The sequence below is a fragment of the Microtus ochrogaster genome, chromosome 22, assembly GCF_000317375.1.
Source record: "Microtus ochrogaster isolate Prairie Vole_2 chromosome 22, MicOch1.0, whole genome shotgun sequence".
Lineage (NCBI taxonomy): Eukaryota > Metazoa > Chordata > Mammalia > Rodentia > Cricetidae > Microtus > Microtus ochrogaster.
The window spans coordinates 17,381,992-17,401,505 of NC_022023.1; the positions used below are offsets into that span (position 1 = coordinate 17,381,992).

Sequence of the window (19,514 nt, forward strand, 5' to 3'; positions counted from 1 at the left end):
ACACACACACACACACACAGACACACACACATGCACAAACACATACACACTGAAAAGTAATATATAGAGAGAAAAAAATAGGAAATCAATGTATTTACATACATATGTATTTATATAATTATTGCTGTGATGAAACACCATGAGCAAAGGTAATCTGGAGAGGGAGAGGTTTACCTCATCCAGGCACATCCAGACAGGAACTGAAAGCTGGTCATGAAGCTTGGCTCAGAAACTGAAGGTGAGGCTATGGAAGAGTTAATTTTCCTTACTGGCTTTGTTCTCGTGCCTTGCTAAGATTGCTTTCTTATAGCATCAGGACCACCATTCCAGGCATGGCACTGCCCACAGTGAGCTGGGCCCTCCAACATCTATCATCAGTCAAGAAAATGCACCACAGGCTTGCCCACAGGACAATATGGTGGGCTATTTCCTGATCTGAGGCTCTCTCGCTTACCAAATGATGCTAGCTTGTGTTAAGTAGACCTAAAACTAGTTAGTGCAAAGATTTGGAGGAATATTTAACATCTGGACTTCTTATATCTCTAGTTTTCTTCCTTCCTGAGAGGGAAACTTAGCAACTGGCTAGGATAAAGAGAGGAGACAAAAAGATACTCATATGGACAAAACCTGAGAAACCACCCTCTTCTTCATACATCACTATTGCCCAAAAGTAAGCTCTTATAAATACAAAAACTATTTACTATTATTTTTATTTCTATCTTTAGTTTTCATATTCTGACTTTGTGTTTGCTCGATATATTAGCTTTTCTCTTCCTCCTTTCTCTCCTCTTTTTCTTCCCATCCCACTTCTCTCCTCTGCTTGCTTTCTTTACCTTCTGTCTTTGTTCCCATTGTTGTTCCAGGCAGTTTATTTTCCTTTATTACATTATATTAACCCTTATAGGTGAAATAGCTTTGAACTCTAGTACTAAATAAGTAGCACTTTGACTAGTATCACATGAGTCAAGGGGCACATTATAAAGTGAAGGCAACCTAATTAGATGAGAATATAGGGGATGATTGACACTCTAAAATATGCGTGTAAAGGCTCTGAATTTAGACCATACATCTTAGGTTATTTGAAATTTTCTTAAATTAAATCAGTCTCTACTGTTTGGAAAATTCTTCAGGGATTTTATCAGTCCTTCCATTTTTAGGAATTAAGAACAACAAAATACAAAGGATGCCCCTGATATAGAGTAGGAAGAATGGGTTTCTTGATTGAAATCTTCCCCCAGGGACCGAGAGCCTATTCTATTTTCAAGTGTTTTTCATTTCGTAGGCAAAAGAGAAGGCATTCATTTGGCTGAGCCCGAGGCTCAGGAGAATGAGATGCCAGTATGAATGGCCATGAGGAAGTCACTTAGTTTTATACCTGGAGACCTAGATACTCAAGTAGATTCCCCAGGGATCTGTCCAGTCACCCGTGGAAGAGGAATTTCTCTAGGTTTGCTTTCATGAATAAAATTAGGAAAAAAACATTTTGAAAATTCAATATAATAAATACTACAAATAATTTATAATAAATAAAAATATTTCACTCTTTTCTATGCATAATCATTTTCTCTTTTGAATTTTTAACCCTGTAGGTTGTGACATTTATCCTATGGCAACTTACACTCACTTTTTTTATAATATTAAAACAATCAAGAAGTATAGTGTTTCTGGCCAAAAAAAAAATGAGTCCCACTTAGCTTTCAAACTCACAAGCACAGGCTAATAGATACACACACAGTATATTATTTTCAGGAATTGCACAGCAAAGAAACAAAAAGAAATTAATAAGATTGAGTTAATTGAAATTGTAAATTTTACATTCCCCTTACCTTTGTCAGTACCTCTGTAGGGTATTAAAGTAACAGTCGTCATGTGTACCACATTAATTGCTATGCTTTTTTCCCCCACTTATCCTTTAAATGACTATAAAAGAGAATAAGAACTTGAAACTTGGAATTAGAAATAGATTGGAAATCCAGCATAATCTACTAAAGGTTCTCAAATGTGTCTTATTTCTAGACTCCTCTAAAACTTAATATCCTTATTTATAAAAAGAAATGGTAGTGGCTGAGGGAACTCAGCAGTTAAAGCATCAACTGTAGGCAGGAAGGCTATATACCTGTGTAAATGTTGCATGGGTGTATAATTTCAGTATTCAGAGGGCTGGACCTGTGCTGGAGCAAGTTAGCTAGCTAGACTAGCTTTATCCATAAGCTCTGTGCTCAATTGAGAAGCACCGCTTCAGCAAATAAGATAGAAAGAAAATGAAGAATTCCAATGGCAATCTCGGACTCCCTGCGCACACATGCATCCCTGCCCACTGACTCCCCACTGCACACATCAATAAATACACACACACACACACACACACACACACACACACACACCACACACACACCAGATGTAGGGGTTCCTTCTGTCTATGTGCTGCTTTTATTGGTTAATAAATAAGCTTTCTTGGGCCTGGGCAGAGCAGAATAGAGGTGGGTGGGAAAAACTAAAGTGAATGTTGGGAAAAGGGAGACAGAGGCAGAGGGAAGCAATGTAGCCCCACCAGAGAAAGAAACTGGACGAAACTTTACCCAGTAAACCAGAGCCACGTGGCAATACACAGATTAATTGAAATGTGTTAAATTAATATGTAAGAGCTAGCCAATAAGAAGTTAGAGCTAAGAGGCCAAGCAGTGATTGAATTAGTACAGTTTCTGTGTGGTTATTTTGGGTCTGAGTGGCTGGAACAAGCAAGCAGCCTTTCTACAACACAACACATGTACGCTAAATAAGTAAGTACACACACAAAAAAAAAACACAAACAAATGCTAGACATAACATCTTCCATAAAAATCATTTATAGAATTGAGGTTGGTGCTTACGAAATGTTTAAGCATCTAGGTGATAGTAATGCTTGATCTATACATTGAAATGCTCATAATTTTTGTGGTTTTATAATATCCTAGAAAGTTCATCTTTCTTTATCTTTGCTAGGAGTTTTGGATATGTAAAATTATGTGGCAATACAGAATCTTTCTATAAATATCCACCTCATAAAATATTGTTTTCAGTTGTGTTTATTTTCTTGGGAGATATTCTGCAAGCCGGAAATGTCGAAGTGAGAGGTTTTTATAGACCTTCCTGCAAACTGCTAAATGACCCTCCAGAGGAAAGTAAACCAATGTGCAGATCACTGTGCGATATTAAACTCCTTTCCTCATAGACACACTAACATTCAGTTTTCATTATTTTAATTTATTTACTATAGAAGAATCGGCATAAAATTGTATAAAAGCGTATTTCTTTTTTAACTGCTGATTGAACAAGGATTTTTGTTGGTGTCCCTGCTTTCCCAGTCTAAGGTTGGCACTTGTTCCTCACTAACCAGTTAATTTTCCTGACAAATTAGGGAGCCATTCACCATTTCAGGACATCTTTTCATCCTCACATTCGCCAAAGAGCCCTAAGCCAAATTCAACTTGAATGCTTCTTTCTACATAGCGTTTCTGGGCCAGCAACTACAGAATGAAGCCCAGAATCTCCAAGATGCTAGACACCATAGGAACCAGTGTGTCAGACTTCCATTAAAAAGAGGGGTCAACAGAATTTTCACATAACTTGGATAATTTGGAAATAATGGAAACGGTGATAATTTGAAACTCCTGGATTTAATGGACACTTCATTCTGCGAATGATGTACTAGTACATCCCAGGGACCAATTTCCCCAGATTCCTGGTTTCTTTTTGACCCACTAGCCTCTCCCTCTCCTCTCAAGTTGAGACCAAGTATAGTCACCCCAAATTTATTTTCCCATGTCACAAAGTAAAACAAAAAAAAAAAAAAACCTGTATCCAGCTATCCTATGTTGTCTACACTATAAAAGGAGTTTGATGAACTTCTACGCTCTTGGGTACTGAGTACTCATAAGGCTTGATAAGGCTCTGGAGACTGCACAACTAATACATAGAAACTGCTGGAAAAGAAATGGGAAGTGGGTGAAGAAAAGAGGGTAACAACCCAGAGCGAGTGAGCTATAAGATGGTAGGAGGCAGATGCTGTATTCAACAATGAAGTAACAGGGCTTTTGGGCAATGACTAACTACAAGGAAAACAGCAAACTTCAGCAGTTGAATGTTAAGCATAGAGGACATTCAAGAAAATATGAATCTATGGAATAGTAAACGAAAAGATAAACAGAACCAAAAGGAAACAGAATTGGTTCTATTCTAAACCTGAATAAGACAGAAACTGCTGAGAGAAAAGGAAATAGCTGAGTGCAACAGGCATGTGAAGTCATTGAAATTAAAATTCACTACCAGTCATAAGGACAGTCCAGGATGCAGACAACCAAATTTCGGAGGAAAGGTTCTAGACAGATTCTAGATAGGTTCTAGAATTTGATGAATTTCAGAAGAGTAGAAAAATAACGAAAAGAGTAAAAAAAATATAGAAGTTAGAAAGCAGATACCAAATGCTTCAGAGGAATAAAAATCAAAGACGTGGAATGGAATCATTGTTATCATTTAATTGATACATGTTCCAAAAATTGAGGTTTCAAAATTAAATAAACAAAAAGGGCCTAAATAATAAAACAAAGGGGGAAGGAAAGGACAAAGGGGAGAAAGAGGGGGAAGAGATGAGATGAAAAGAGAAGAGAAGAGAAGGAAAATTATTTTTTGTTACAAAAAACAGGACTTCTTTTTACAATGTATATATGCTCAAAGGACATATAAATTTGAAGGACTTAAAGTCTATGTATCATAGGATAAAGCAAGCTAGTCACCAACTTAACATCATTACAAACAGAAGCAATACCTCCCAAATTAAGAGCAAATATTTCTGCTTATCTTTAAAGATAATATTTTAAATTGTAACCAAATATTTTGACCTTAGAAACTTAAGAACTGTTTAAAAAAATCAGAAAATCTACTAACATAATTACTCTCCTAATGAGAAGGTAAACAATCACTTCTCTAGATACCATTTTTTCATAACCATACAACTATGATTTTTTAAGTTAATGAGCTATGAAAGAACAAAATGAATAAAGACACGGGGCATGAACATCACACCAATAGCCATTCGCCAGGGCCTTGGACAGACAGAACAACTGCTCTATAAGGAGGCACATCTCTAAGACACTGTGTTGATGAAATTATAGAAACCTCAACTTTGAATGCTGTTCTAAAATATGTAGGAAAGAGTAATCCCTAGTGGTCATCCTGAGCCTCTAAGGAACAGGGTCAACCAGCTTGTCTAAGACCTGATTCCCAAAAGCATAACTTTTCCTTTCCTTCCTCCTATCTTCATTTTAGATATGCTTTCCCAAGTACGTTGGCCTTCACTCTTTCTCGAAAGCTCTCTTCCCTACCCTGCAGATGCAGGTCTGACATGTAGCTGACCTCCATGTTAATCTTACTCAGAAGAGGACATGGCTTTCCTTTCTTTTTGCTTGCTTTGGCATTTTTCTTGTAGACCCTAGTAAAATTCTCCTTGAACTTGAAAAAAATATAGCCTATGAAAAGATAGAAAGGTAACACAATAAGAAAAAGAAAGACTGGGTTTGATGTTGGACATCTATAATTCCAGTGCTAGAGAAAGATCTGGCACTCAAGGCATTCAAAGGCAGCCTGGACAAGGCTCTATCTCAAAACTGAGAGGCAAAACATGTGCCAGCAAGTTGGCTCAGAGTAGGTAAAAGCACTGGAAACCCAAGCTTTATGGCTTCAGTTTGATCCCTGAAACCTGAAAAATGCTATTTACACGATAGTTTGGATCTGTAAGGCCACTGCCCCCAGCTCTTAGCTGCTCCAGAAGCATGAACTCATGGACGAGCTAGAATGGAATACATAGCATAGAAGAATCAGAGAGTTCTTGCCTCAACAGCTAGAAGGAAAAAACTGACTCCCCCAAATTTTCCTCTGACTTCCACATATGGACCCCTCCACGCATTCAACAAATACATACATTATACACACACTAAAAATATTACTTTTATAAATAAAAAGAAAACCTCTTTGATTTCTTTGAAAAGACAAAGAATAAAGAGCAATAAAGAAGAAGTACAAAAAGCTGCCAAAATTTATAGTTGGTATTGTTGTCTTTCAGAAAAAATATTTCATAAAACAATTTTAAGTATAATTACTGAATCCAGTGAAGTTACAAATAAATCTAAACTAATGCAGAATTTTCCTATATACCTAAAAGGATAACTTGGAAAATGACAGCTGTCTGGGTGATAATAAATTTTCAACAATGAAAGGTAAAAGCGTATAATACTTTATTAAAGAATCCCAGGAAGAGGGATCAGAAGGACCACCACATATTTGGAGGACACCATCAAAGACTCAGATGAATAGACACAGGTACCAGATTTGACAATGACATCAGTACTCAACAGATCAAGCACATCTACTATTTTAATGTAATTCAAGCTAATACCCCAGGGAGTCAAACTCTGCAGTCAAGAACACAGCAGAGAATTCATCAATGAAGAGAAGGAGAGGGACACAGGGAGCACTTTCTTAGGAAAATACTAATGAGCAGTATTTTCAATATCAGATGTGTACACTGTAATGCTACGAGTCTGAAATCTGACACAGGTTATGAATGCAAAAATATACTGTGTACGTACATGTAAGCACATTATATGAAAGTGTTATACTTTGATATATTAATCAGGGATGGAAATATAGGCTATACTTATGCATATACTTCTTTATAGAGCATTGAACCTATGGTCTTGTGCATCCCAGGCTCGCACCTGACTAGTTAGATACATCCACAGTCCTTCTATTCACATATTAGCTTGAGACAGTGCCTCATTAAGTTGCTCAGGCTGGCTGTTAACTTTCTTTATAATTCGTGTAGATTTGAACTCTCGATTATCCTCTCTCAAGCTCCCAAATAGCTGGGATTACATGTCAGCACCACCAAGCCTGAAGGAGGAAATGTATACAAAGATAGAAAATGCGGAAGAAATTATATGGTCTTTTAATGTATTCATTGTGAATGTTGACAGGGGTTATCTGGATGACTAAAGGCAGGAGAGGGGGCTTTCTGTGTTTTCAAAATTATATATTTTCATTCATAGAATAAAACCATACTGTTAAAAAATGACTCTCTCTCTCTCTCTCTCTCTCTCTCTCTCTCTCTCTCTCTCTCTCTCTCTCTCTGTGTCTGTGTGTGTGTGTGTGTGTGTGTGTGTGTGTGTGTTTATATGTACCCATGAGTGTTAGAAGAGACTTCAAATCCCGTGGAATTGGATTGCAGACGGTTGTGAGCCACCTTGTGGATTCTGAGAAATGATCCTAGGTCCCTCTGCAAGAGCAGGGCTTCTTAATGCTGAGTCATCTCTCTCTACAACAATACTATAGTTTAAAAATAAAAATCAGGTGCTTTTGTAATTATTACCTTTTTAATCTAGGCTCTCTACAATAAAACTATAGTCTAAAAATAAAAATCAGGTGCTTTTTTTAAAGTATTAATTTTTTATCTAGGGCTCAGGTGGAAAAATGCCTGCCTTGCAAGCAAGAGAACCTGAGATAGGTTCCAAAATCCACAATAAAAATGTAGGCATGGTGGTTCATGCTTGTAATCCTCACATTGTGTGAGCTGGAGTCGGGCATTGATGGAGACAGGAAGATTCTTTGATCCAGCCGACTGACTGCAAGGTAAATTCCAGGCAATGAGAGATGCTGTTTCAAAATAATATGATGACATTCCAGAAGAACGACATTTGGGGTTGTCATCAGGGCTGTTCCTACCAACACAGAAGTACCCCCACCTACCCACTCTCCCACAAAGACACAGACACACTAAAAAAAAAAAGCAGTATTTTTTTTTCCTACAGTCTGTAAGACCTTGGTTTTTAGTGTTGTCCCGTCGAACTAAGAAACAGCTAAGCAAGTTTGCTCTGGGTAAGTGCTGAGCAGAGTTGGTGCCAAGAGGCTAGCTGTGATTTGGAGACCCTAGGAGTTACGGGGGCGATTGCTGAGGCGCACGAAGAGCATTCCTGCTATTAATGGAGGGACGCGTGGAAATAGAGACGCTCAGCTGAGAAGATCAAGAGGCAGTGGAGGGACACAAATCCAGATGAACAGCAGCTGACGGGGCAAAACTGTTAAATGACTTTGCAAAAGACCTGGCACAAGGGATGAGCTGCCATTCCAGAGGGGAGGGGAGGCGTCTTCCCCATATTGCATATGATTATTTCCAGAGAGAAGATTGAGAGGGAGAAGAAAGGAAGAGAGAAGGAAGGAAGATTAAAGGATGCTCTAAGGAGTGAGTAATTTTTTTTTTTTAATGAGCCACCGGGAGGAAGGGGACATAAAAGAAAACAGAAAGCAAAGAGCACGTGCATTTTATTTCACTGTTTCCACTGTTCCTCTACTCCTGAAATATAGCAACTTTGTTCTGTGCTTCTGATGGCACTCTAATTGTTGTTTTGGTAAATGAAGCATGAAACCTACTGTCAGAAAACATGGTGTCCATGTGTACGACCACACTTTCTCTTCCCGGCAGGTCAGTCTCCAGGGGTTAATGTATCTGAGAAAGCTGGAGGCTCAAATGCCATATGCTTACATTTCCTTAAGGCAAACATTTGGAAAAGAGCATGCTTTTCTTTTGTTCATTCTTAGAATAGGACAACACAATCTTTGCAAAGGGTAATGGAAACACTATCATACCCAAAGAAGAGACAGGGTGTGGGAAGTTTGGCACACGTCTCTTTAAAACGTACCTAGAGAGGTTATGGATATGGCATAGTGGCTAAGAGCATTTGCTGTGCCAGCATCTCTACTTGAGTTCAAATCCCCAGGGCCCATGTAAAAAGATAGGAGTGGCCTAAAATGCCAGAACAGTGAGGGCAGCGACAAAAGGATCCCTGGAGCATTCTGGTTGCCAGACAAGAAGATTCAGAGACCCTGTCTCAAGGAAATAAGGGACAGCAACTGTACTCCTCTGGACTCTGCACATACAGCACACACTATATATATATATATATATATATACAAGATGTTTTAAAATGTGTTATAAATTAAAAAAACAGATAGCTGTTGACAAGCATTAATTGTATGCTTGGTATTTGCATAAATTCCTGATGAAAGTTGGATTCCTAGGATTTGCTCTGTTGATACTCATATTTCTTCTTTCTTTATTTCTTTCCTTCCTTTCATTTTGGAATTTTTCAAACCAAACAAAATCCCAGCATTGAGAAACTAAAGTGGACACAAAAACCCACCCCTATCCAAGAGAAGTTATTTGCAATTGATAATTGATACCTGCTGGGAAAGGGAAAATCACTGTCTCCAATGGAGTGTTACTTGATATTTCAGCCACAGTCTAGGGTAGGACCCATGCCCAGTAGCAGCTGGACAACATAAAATGAACTCCATGTTTGTGTATGTGTGTATGTTGTTCTTTTGTTTTAGTGATTTTTTTCAAATATTTTATGAAATATAATTACGATTTTTCTTGATTTAACTCTATTCACCAGGTAGAAACTAACCAAGTATAACCCAGATGGGCTATCACTGACTTCACACCAGCAGATTTGATTTTCTGAGTTTACCTTTGGTCATCCTTTAGTGAGCAGAGATTTGGTCCCTGGGATAGTTTGGAGTTAAGAGGCTTTCAGGAGGATTTATCTCAAGTCATATAGTCATCATGCCCTTTGAGCAGGGACCAAAGTCTGTTTTGATCAATGGCTTCATAATATAACAGATGTTTTGATTAAAAATAAAACTGGAAGGAACAATTTCTCTCTTGTTATCTACCAAACACATCTATCAAATTGAATTGAAATATATTCCAAATGAGCATGTTAATCAAATCCTTTGTTCAACCATCCTGCCCTTAAGTTGCTGAGCGAGTTACTCTAGGAAGAGGCTGAGGTTTCTTTGTTTCTGTTTTATTGATTTCAGCCCTCAACTTGATTATTTCCTGGTGTATGCCCCTCATGGGTGAATTTGCATCTTTTTCTGCTACAGCTTTCGGGTGTTCTGTTAATTCGCTAGTGTGGAATTCCTCAAACATTTTTATGTAGGCACTTAGTGCTGTGAACTTTCATGTTAGCACTGCTTTCATAGTGTCCCACACATTTAGGTACTTATACCTTCATTTTCATTTAATTATAGGAAGCCTTTACTTCTTCATGTATAGTCTTTCTTTGTCTTCCTTGACTCAGGTGATTCAGTTGGGCATTATTCAATTTCCATGAGTTTGTTAGTTTTTCTGGAATTCTAACTTTAAGCCATGGTGATCCAATAAGATACAGGGGTTTATTCTAATTTTATTTTTTTTTATCTGTTGAGATTTGCTATCTTCACAGACCTTGAAAGAACAATACTCAACTTCATATGGAAAAACAAAAAGCTACCAGAATAGTTAATCAATCTTGTCCAATAAGGGAACTTCCAGAGGCATCACCATCCCTGACTTCAAATTCTACTCCAGAGCTTTAATAATAAAATCAGCTTGGTATTGGCATGAAAACAGATACGTGGACCAATGGAATCAAATCAAAGACCCTAATATTAATCCACACACCTATGAACACCTGATTCTTGACAAAAAAGCCAAAATGATACAATGAAAAAGGAAAGCATCTTTAACAAATGGTGCTGGCACAACTGGATGTCAACATATAGAAGACTGAATAGATCCATGTCTATGGTTGTGCATAAAACTCAAGTCCAAGTGGATCTCTATGGCTGTGTATAAAACTCAAGTCCAAGTGAAGCCGGGCAGTGGTGGCGCACGCCTTTAATCCCAGCACTCGGGAGGCAGAGGCAGGCGGATCTCTGTGAGTTCGAGGCCAGCCTGGTCTACAAGAGCTAGTTCCAGGACAGGAACCAAAAGCTATGGAGAAACCCTGTCTCGAAAAATCCAAAAACAAAAAAACAAACAAACAAAAAAAAAAAACCTCAAACTCAAGTCCAAGTGGATCAAGGACCTCAACTTAAATCTAATTACATTGAACATGAAAGAAGAGAAAGTGGGAAGTAGCCATGAATGCATTGGTACAGGAGACCACTTACTAAATATAATACCAGTAGTGCAGACACTGAGAGCAACAATCAATAAACATGACTTTCTGAAACTGAAAAGCTTCTAAGGAAAATAACATGTCAAGTAAAACAAAACAACAGCCTACAGAATGGGAAAAGATCTTCACCAACCCCACATCTGACAGAGGGATAATCTCTAAAATATATAAAGAACTCAAGAAGCTAGATATCAAAATACAAAATCATTCACTTAAAAATGGGGCACTGAACTAAAGAGAGTGTTCTCAGCAGAAGAATCTCAAATGCTCAAAAGACATTTAAGGAATTGTTCAATATTCTTAATCATCAAGGAAATGCAAATCAAAACAACTCTGAGATGCCAGTTTAGACTGTCAGAAAGGCAAAGATCAAAAACATTGATGACAGCTTATGCTGGAGAGGATATGGAGTCTGGGGAATACTCTGCCACTACTGGTGGGAGTGTAAAGTTATACAGTCACATTGAAAATAAGTATGGCAGTTTCTCAGACAATTGAGAATTTATCTACCTCAACACTCAACAATACCACTCTAAGGCATATACCCAAAAGATACTTAATCATACCCAAAGACATTTGCTCAACTATGTTCATAGCATTATTATTTATAATAGCAAGAACCTGAAAACAACATGGATGTCCCTCAACTGAAGAATGGATAAAGAAAATGTGGTGCATTTACACAATGGAGTATTACTAAACTGTAAAAATACAGTGATATCATGAAATTGACATGCAAATGGATGGAACAAAAAACAAAATAAAAACAAAACAAAAAATATCATTTTGAATGAGGTAACCAAGACTCAGAAAGACAAACATTGTATTTAATTCACTCATAAGTGGATATTACATATAAAACAAAAGTTAACCCGACTACTATCCACAGCTCCAAAGAAGCTAGAGCTCTCTCCAAGTAATTGCTGGAACCAGATGCAGAGATTCATAACCAAACACCAGGCTGAACTCCAGGAATCCAATCAAAGAGAGAGCAGTGTGAATATATGAGCAAGAGAGGTCAAGATCATAATGGAATAACCTATAGAGATGGCTGAGCCAAGCTCATGGAAACTCATGAACTCTAGAATGAAAGCTGGGTTTCATCCATGGGACAAAACTAGTCCCTCTGTATGTGAGAGACAGTGGTGAAACTTGAACTACCTGAGTGTCCCTTAGCAGTAAGACTGGGATCTATCCCTGGTGCATGAACTAGCTTGTTGGAGCCCATTTCATAAGGTGGGATGCCATGCTCAGCTTTAATGCAGTGGGGAGGGGTGTAGACTGGTCCTAATTTAATGTACCACACTTTGTTGGCTCCCCAGGGGAGTATTTCCTTATTGGGAAAAGGGAATGAGGGGTGGGCCGAGGGAGTGGAGGAGTTAGAGGAGGGGGAAAAGGGAAGAAATGTAATTGGAACTTAAATTAAAGACAAAAATAAAAATAAAGAAAAGAAGAGGCAGAGGTCAAAGGGCAAGGTCCAGCTTCAGCATCCTTGGACTGGTGGCCACTGAAAACTGACAGTCAGTGGTTTGGAGAGTGTATGACAGCTACCTTCTCATGACAACCTACATGGCAGCCATTGTATTTGAAGCCCGACACTGAGTTCTTTAGACTTGAATTAGAAAAGACATTTCTTTGATAGATGTCTTCTTGTTCTCGTTTACAGGCAACTAATCCTTACTGCATTGGATCAAACAGACAGGCACAATCAATTCAGGGAAAGCAAGCAATGCCAGTTCTGCTCAATCTTCCCTCAACAAGCAGCTGGGGATGAAGGGAAGAGAAAGGGAAGGAAGAAGAGTCATCCCATTCCCGTCCGAGATTGCTGGACAAAGGGTGAAAAGACAAACGGAAACCCAAGTCGAGGGAGGTGGATACACTTGCTGTGGACCAGAGAATCAGAAAACTGAGACAATGTGAAGCAGGCCCAGCCTTTGGGTGCTGAGGCATCCTGAAGGAATTAGGGGCAGATGGAAGTGGTTGTGGTGCCTAAACGAAAGCAAACGGTGGTAGTATCTCCGGGGGATCGGGATCTGGATTTACTTAAGTCTCTGTCATCTGAGATCTGCACTACTCTGTGATGAACAAGCTAATTACTGCGTTGGGTAATTAAGTCCTAGAGATATGGAGTCCTTCCAAAGCTGTATTAATGGACACTACTAGATCTTTTTATGCTTGGCTGGCCATTTGATAAGAAGCCACAGTGAAACAGCAATTTAATAGTGACATGCAGAAAACTAATGAAATTTAGCTGGAAATAAGAGGCTTCCCCGTATTAATACTTTTGCCTTTGCTTGTGGAGGCAAAGTGCATGGTTAAATGCTCCCTCATTTACCAGCAGATGCTGAATCCCCCATCAGTCCCATTGCTCAAAGTACAGACTGTGACTTAGCCTCTTTGGAACTCCTGGTGCCTCTCGGTACTCTCTTTTTTATGTGTCATTATTTTTCCCTTTCTGTCTCTGAATTTATCCTGGGCAGGACTAAGGTATTTTTCTACAGGAAACTGCATCAAAAAGCTCATTTGGATAATGGCTTTCCATTCCTTGACTCACTACTGGTACTCAATTCTCAGACAACCCATTCCCCACCATGTGAGTTAGTTTCTCCTGGCCAATTATGAATCATATTCTGTGCCAGTTTGATACAGTTTAAGACAGAGACACTTGTCTAGCTATTCGCAATGAGGTACTTTCCCATTCTTATATTGAACAATAGCTCAAGAACATTACACAGATAAGAATGTAATTTGGAAAAAAAAATCTGTACATGTAGAACTCTGCAGCAATACACGTCAGCTACATTATCACTAGTGATACATAATAATAATATATTTATAAATATGTTAAGTTTTATATCTACACATGCACGTACATGTGACAACATCTCTACATTTTTAGTATCTGTGAAGCTCCAAGTCTGTCTGTCTTCACAGTACAGTTGAACCTACCTTTACTTGATAATTCGTCCTTATTTTCTGTCTGTCAAGGATCCACTGATCCGTTTCACCAGGATACTGGTAGTGAGTATACCTGAGACATCCCCGATTCCCCTGTAAGCATCTTACCGTTGGAGGTAGTGGTCCAGAACATCCGCATTCAGCAGAGTTGTAGCTCGTGCCAAGAGCTCATGGCTACAGCTTGCAGATTTGAGTTCCAAGATGAAAAGGCCCAAGCAGAACATGGCTCCCATTTCTTCCAGTTCACTGGTACCGAACTGTAGACCCTGTCAGTTAAACAAAGCAATCAGCAGTGACGACTCCGTGAGAATTGAGTAGTGTCATTTTGACATTAGGAAGAGGGACTCTAGACATGTGTCTTTCACAGAAATTGAGGATTCAAAGTGTTTGTCAGTCCCTTTCCAAAGTTGGATTTTTCTCAACTTGTGTTGCATAAGCGTTCTGCATTTCCTAACAGGATGGCAAGCTCGGGAAGATGATAACGGGCATGGATGGCATAGGACCAGTTTTCCACCCCCTCCCCAGTTGCAATGAAACGCACAAAGCTTGCGCCTGTATTTTGAAGGAGTTTACTATAGAAACCAAGATTTATCACTAAACAGTCTTGTTAAATACATCATTTGCCCCATCATTTATCAAACAATGGTAAAGAAGGAGAAAAATCCTTCACATATTAATACTGAAGCTGCAAAATAAACCATACTTCCCTGGAATTATCCTCTTACTTATGTCAAGGTAATACATAAAAGCAAAGTCAAGCCCAGCACTCTCTGGTGAGGTTCAGGAAGTAGAGATGAGCACAGAGACCAGGTATGATGAGATAAGCTTGTGCTCCATCACTTGGGAGGCTGATGCAGGATTATGAGTTCTAGACTAGTCTGTACTATATACCTTTTCACAAATCCTCTCTGAGAGGGAGGAAAAGAAGATGGTAAAAGTGGGCAGTTTATATAAATTTAAAAAAATACTTTTTGCACATCTACCTGATGTCAGTAAGTGGTCTGAGCATTTCACAGACTCACAGACGTGAGGCTGGTATTTCCTTGCCAAGTCCTACAAGGTAATTATTTTCTCTCGTCCACACAGAGGGAGATTCAGACACAAAAACCAAGGAACTGATCTGAGTAACTTATAGCTAGTAAGTAACAGAGACCAGTGAGGGAATTCTGCCTCCACCATTGCATGTGAAATTTTATATACAAACACAGACAGATAGTTACACAGCAAGGTAGCAAGTATGTTTTTCAAAATTCAGATCATAATTAGATTTAACTCAGTTTCACTATTTTCTGATAGTGTTATGTAAGGTTCTAGAGCTTCATTAGCCTTGATCTCCTCATCTGTGAAATGGGATCATGATCCTCCCCTCTAGATATCTATAACATTGCAAATTCTATTATCACTATTGTACATGATGACAAATGCTCGTGCATCCCTCCAATATAAATAGAGATTGGCTCAGATTATTTTTCTGTTTTCCTAAAACTGAGGTTCCACATGATGGAGCTCAGAATTGCCCTGGCACTTACATATTTTATCTAAATAAAAATAATCAGTAATTGATTATTTTAATAAAGTACATATGATCATATCATATATTTTACTAGAATATATTAATTGTACAAAATAACTGGTTTCGTTCAATGTATTATAATATAGTACATTATAATTACAACATATAATTACAAAATGCTAAACAGTTTATTATATATTTCAAAACAACTAAAAATTGATTTTGAATTTTACCAGCACAAGAAAAATAAATGTTTGTTGTGATGGATATGAAAATTACTTTGCTTAATCATTAGACTTTATACACATGTATACACTGCTTAATCATTAGAGATTATATGTGCACAGCACAGTTCTCCAAAATATGTACAATTATTATGTCAATTAAAATTAAAGTGCAGGATTTTACATCCCAGTAACAGTGCTGTTATGGTCTAGAGGACGAAGATAGGGCAGGATGGGTGGTTAAAAACTGCTTACAAACATCCCCAGGGAAACCAAACAAAACACAACTAACAAAACAAAAACTGGAAACTGGGAAGTCTTGGGCCTCATAGGAGCCTTCTGAGGTAAAAGCATCCCCGGGAGTAGAAAGTCTCAAGTTGATTTGAGCTGCTTGAAAATTGGATTTTCTACTTGTTTTGACACCTGTTTCCTAAAGAAAGGAGACATTACATCAGAGTTGAAGGAAGCAAGTTCCTCTGTAAACAGCCGCAATACAAGGGAAAGACAGATGTTGAACAAATCGCTTTTATTTCCTCCTCGAGTCCACAAGAAAAAAAAAGAATCACATTTTAAAGAAAGAGAAAAAACCCGAGTCCCTTTCTGTGTGCTGAAGTTCTAAGGTCTGACTCTTTGCCCAGGCTTCTGTAGACTCTCTTCTTCCTTGGAGAATGACTTGACTGGTCAGAGAATAGGACATGAAAATTACATCCACCCAGTGACTTGCCCCGTATCTGTGGCCTAAGAAGAACAAAAAGGAAAATCCGGGTCTTGTGCAGCTAGGAGAGTTCTGTACACATCCCAGCCTCTTGCGAGTCATAGAACTGGACAAGCACTCTAGAAACACATCTACTACCATGTACAGTACTGAAGGGCTAGGGATCACCCCTGCACACCAGCACACTGTACTGTTGTAGCTGAAATGATAGCATTTATAATGTGAAAATTGCTTCTATCCCCAGCGCAGCCCCACTTATTCCAGACAGCACTTGGCATCACAGAAACACTAGTTCAGAACACTCCAGAAGGAACTCATTTCATTTTATTGACTGAGGAGACTTGAGCAAGTCTCCAGTTTCATTTTGCCCTCTCTTATTGATTTTTCTTTCCTAATTTCTTTTTATTTTTACTCTCACGAGATATTAATAATATTTGCGTATATAAATGATCTCTTTTTCACATTCAAGTCCTGGAATAAGACCACGGGGGAAAATCCTTGAAGGGGAGAGACAGAGTAACAGCCCATTCTTACTTGAGCACACGCCCATCCATGGCACACTGCCCATGCGTAACAAATGAACAAACAAACAAACATGGAGAGACTTTTTCAGATTGTCCCTTAGGCACACACTGCACTTGTCACATGGACTTTGATTTCTCCGGGTGGGGAATTCGTGAGTGCCTTCAAATTATGTGCTCCCATCTTTACAACCCACAAACATTAAGATATTAATATTTTTTATCAAGAAAAACCATTTATCTCTGGAAATGACACGTGCCATATCATATCAGACCTCATTGGTTAGGGGGTGGCCTCACAGTAGTGAGTTTGTAAATAAAGTCATAGTTACAATGGTTTTTCAAAGTGAGAGCCAACAAAATAGAAAACCAACCTTCCTTCCTAACTTTTCATTAGCTGCCCCAGAGGCAATAGTAAAGTCTGACTCCATTGCCTTAAGCAAATAAGATTTTGCTGTGCATAGTACATGAATATAGGGTGTGGTAGAAGATTCATGGCCTTATTTCAATGGTCTTAAGATCACAGGTATGTCATCTGTCTTTCTTCTGATTTTCTTCCTATTGAAAAATGGCTGTTCTAGCTCCATTCACCACATCATCCAAGGAAGAAGAAAAGAATGGGGAGAAACTACCAAATGTTTTTGATTGCATTTTACCCATCCTGACTGTGCCATAGAGCCACTCACAGCCTTTAACCAGTCTGGAACAGAAACTTTTAGCTTGTTCAGCCTCTGTACAAGAGAGAAATAAGAGACAGGAGGGTCAAGGTGAAAATGACAATTGTGTGCTCTACCTTGACAGTTTTGGTAATAATGATACCAAAGTATATGAGTGCCTGTTCATGCTAACAGTTAACACAACTCACTGCTACAATCATCAAATGTCTTACCTAGTAATCTCTGCTCCCCAAACAATATTGGTTAAATAAGAGTAAAACCAAATGAAAGTGTAAGAAACATAGGTTTTTAACAGCACTGTGGCTAGAATAAAACAGAAAAAATAATTACTAAAATAAGCACACATGAGAAAATGTTTAGTTTCATTACTTTAAGTAGAACAGCTATTTACACCAAGAAAATTAGTGCATATATATTTAAGTTTGTAATATTTCTGACCTCCCTTTATGCCAAAGGCTGCTAGATATCAAAATGTCTGTTGGAATGTAAATTGATTCATACCTTTAGGGAAATTACTCAATAACATTTGACATGATAATGTCACTTAAGGGAACTCTTCCTAATGAACTGATTGAAAATAAAAGTGGAGCTATATGCATAAAAATGTAAATTATGCCAATGTTATATGTAATAATCAAAATTTGAGGGAAATAAAACCTAAATGTCTAATAAAGAAGGAATGACTAAGGAAACTATAATGGAATAAATCTGATAGGATGTAATGGAGCCATTAAAATGATAATTATAACAACCATTTAGCAATATGGGAAATGCTCATGATTTAATGATAAAATAAAGCCAGACACAAATTATGCAATTTGTACTGAAGAGTTAACACTGAAGAGAAGTGGTTATGGTTATCTAGTTTCCTGGGGTCCAAACACTGTCAAACTTTAACACTAGCATTTTCCAGTAAATCATGGATATTTTTGAGAGGGTTTTACAGTTATGTCTCAAACATGTTTGCATACCAAAATTTCAAGAGGATTCTGGTTCATAAAATAACTATAAAAATGCTGTATTCCATCAATAGATGAAAGGTAAAGTTTCTTCAGAATTTTGAAAGATCTGTCAATCCTAGCCATTCTTATAAAAATTTAGATTTTCATTACTTTCATTTGGAATTCATTGACCCTATAGCATTCTTCAATTCTAGAAAAATAACATCCATTAGTCTTTTGAGGATTGCCTCTCCACTGTTCTCTGACAAGGATTTTTTCAAGTGACTAGTTCATGTTCTCTGACAAGGATTTTTTCAAGTGACTAGTTCATGTTCTCTGACAAGGATTTTTTTTCAAGTGACTTAGTTTACATTATTAGTTTTGTTCCACCCTTTATATAAATTAACACTAATAGCAAACTTTCCTTTCTCCCTTTCATTGTGATGAATTCTGGATACATTTTGATATGAAAATTCCACTTCAATGATTCTCTCTCTAACCACATTGAATTTTCTTACTAACGCTCTGACTGTATTGACCTTCTTGTGAATGCATCCACTTTAAAAACTGTTCCTAAAACTTACTTTATGTTGCTTTACATTATCATGTCCAGTCAACCTGGGCATTTTTTGTTAGTTCCATTTTTCTTCTAAATAATGCTAAGGTAAGATTTATGTCCAGCTGTTTTATCATCTTTATTATCTTTGGAATCCTAAGCTCTTATCTTTTTGACTTTGAAGAAATCTTTTGTAGGTTTGTTTTAATGCTTTTCTTTCCAGTAAGAAATTATGTATTTCTGCCTTACATACATGAGCCATAGAATGTTACTGTAGATCACATTTTTTTTTATTTTTATTGAACTCTACATTTTTCTCTGCTCCCCTTTTAAGCAATGTCCCTTATTTACTCTAGTATGAATTTTGAATTCA

The 19,514-nt window shown here is 37.8% G+C and overlaps 1 protein-coding gene across 1 annotated transcript in view; it reads right to left on the bottom strand.

Annotated features, from left to right (window-relative positions):
- The window catches only part of Agbl1 (ATP/GTP binding protein like 1), a 703,551-nt gene that overhangs the window by 217,261 nt on the left and 466,776 nt on the right, over nucleotides 1–19,514 (bottom strand). Inside the window, exon 22 of the mRNA XM_013350206.2 lies at nucleotides 14,103–14,260. Coding sequence (XP_013205660.2) covers nucleotides 14,103–14,260 — 158 coding nt within the window. The remainder of the gene's footprint in view (nucleotides 1–14,102; nucleotides 14,261–19,514) is intronic.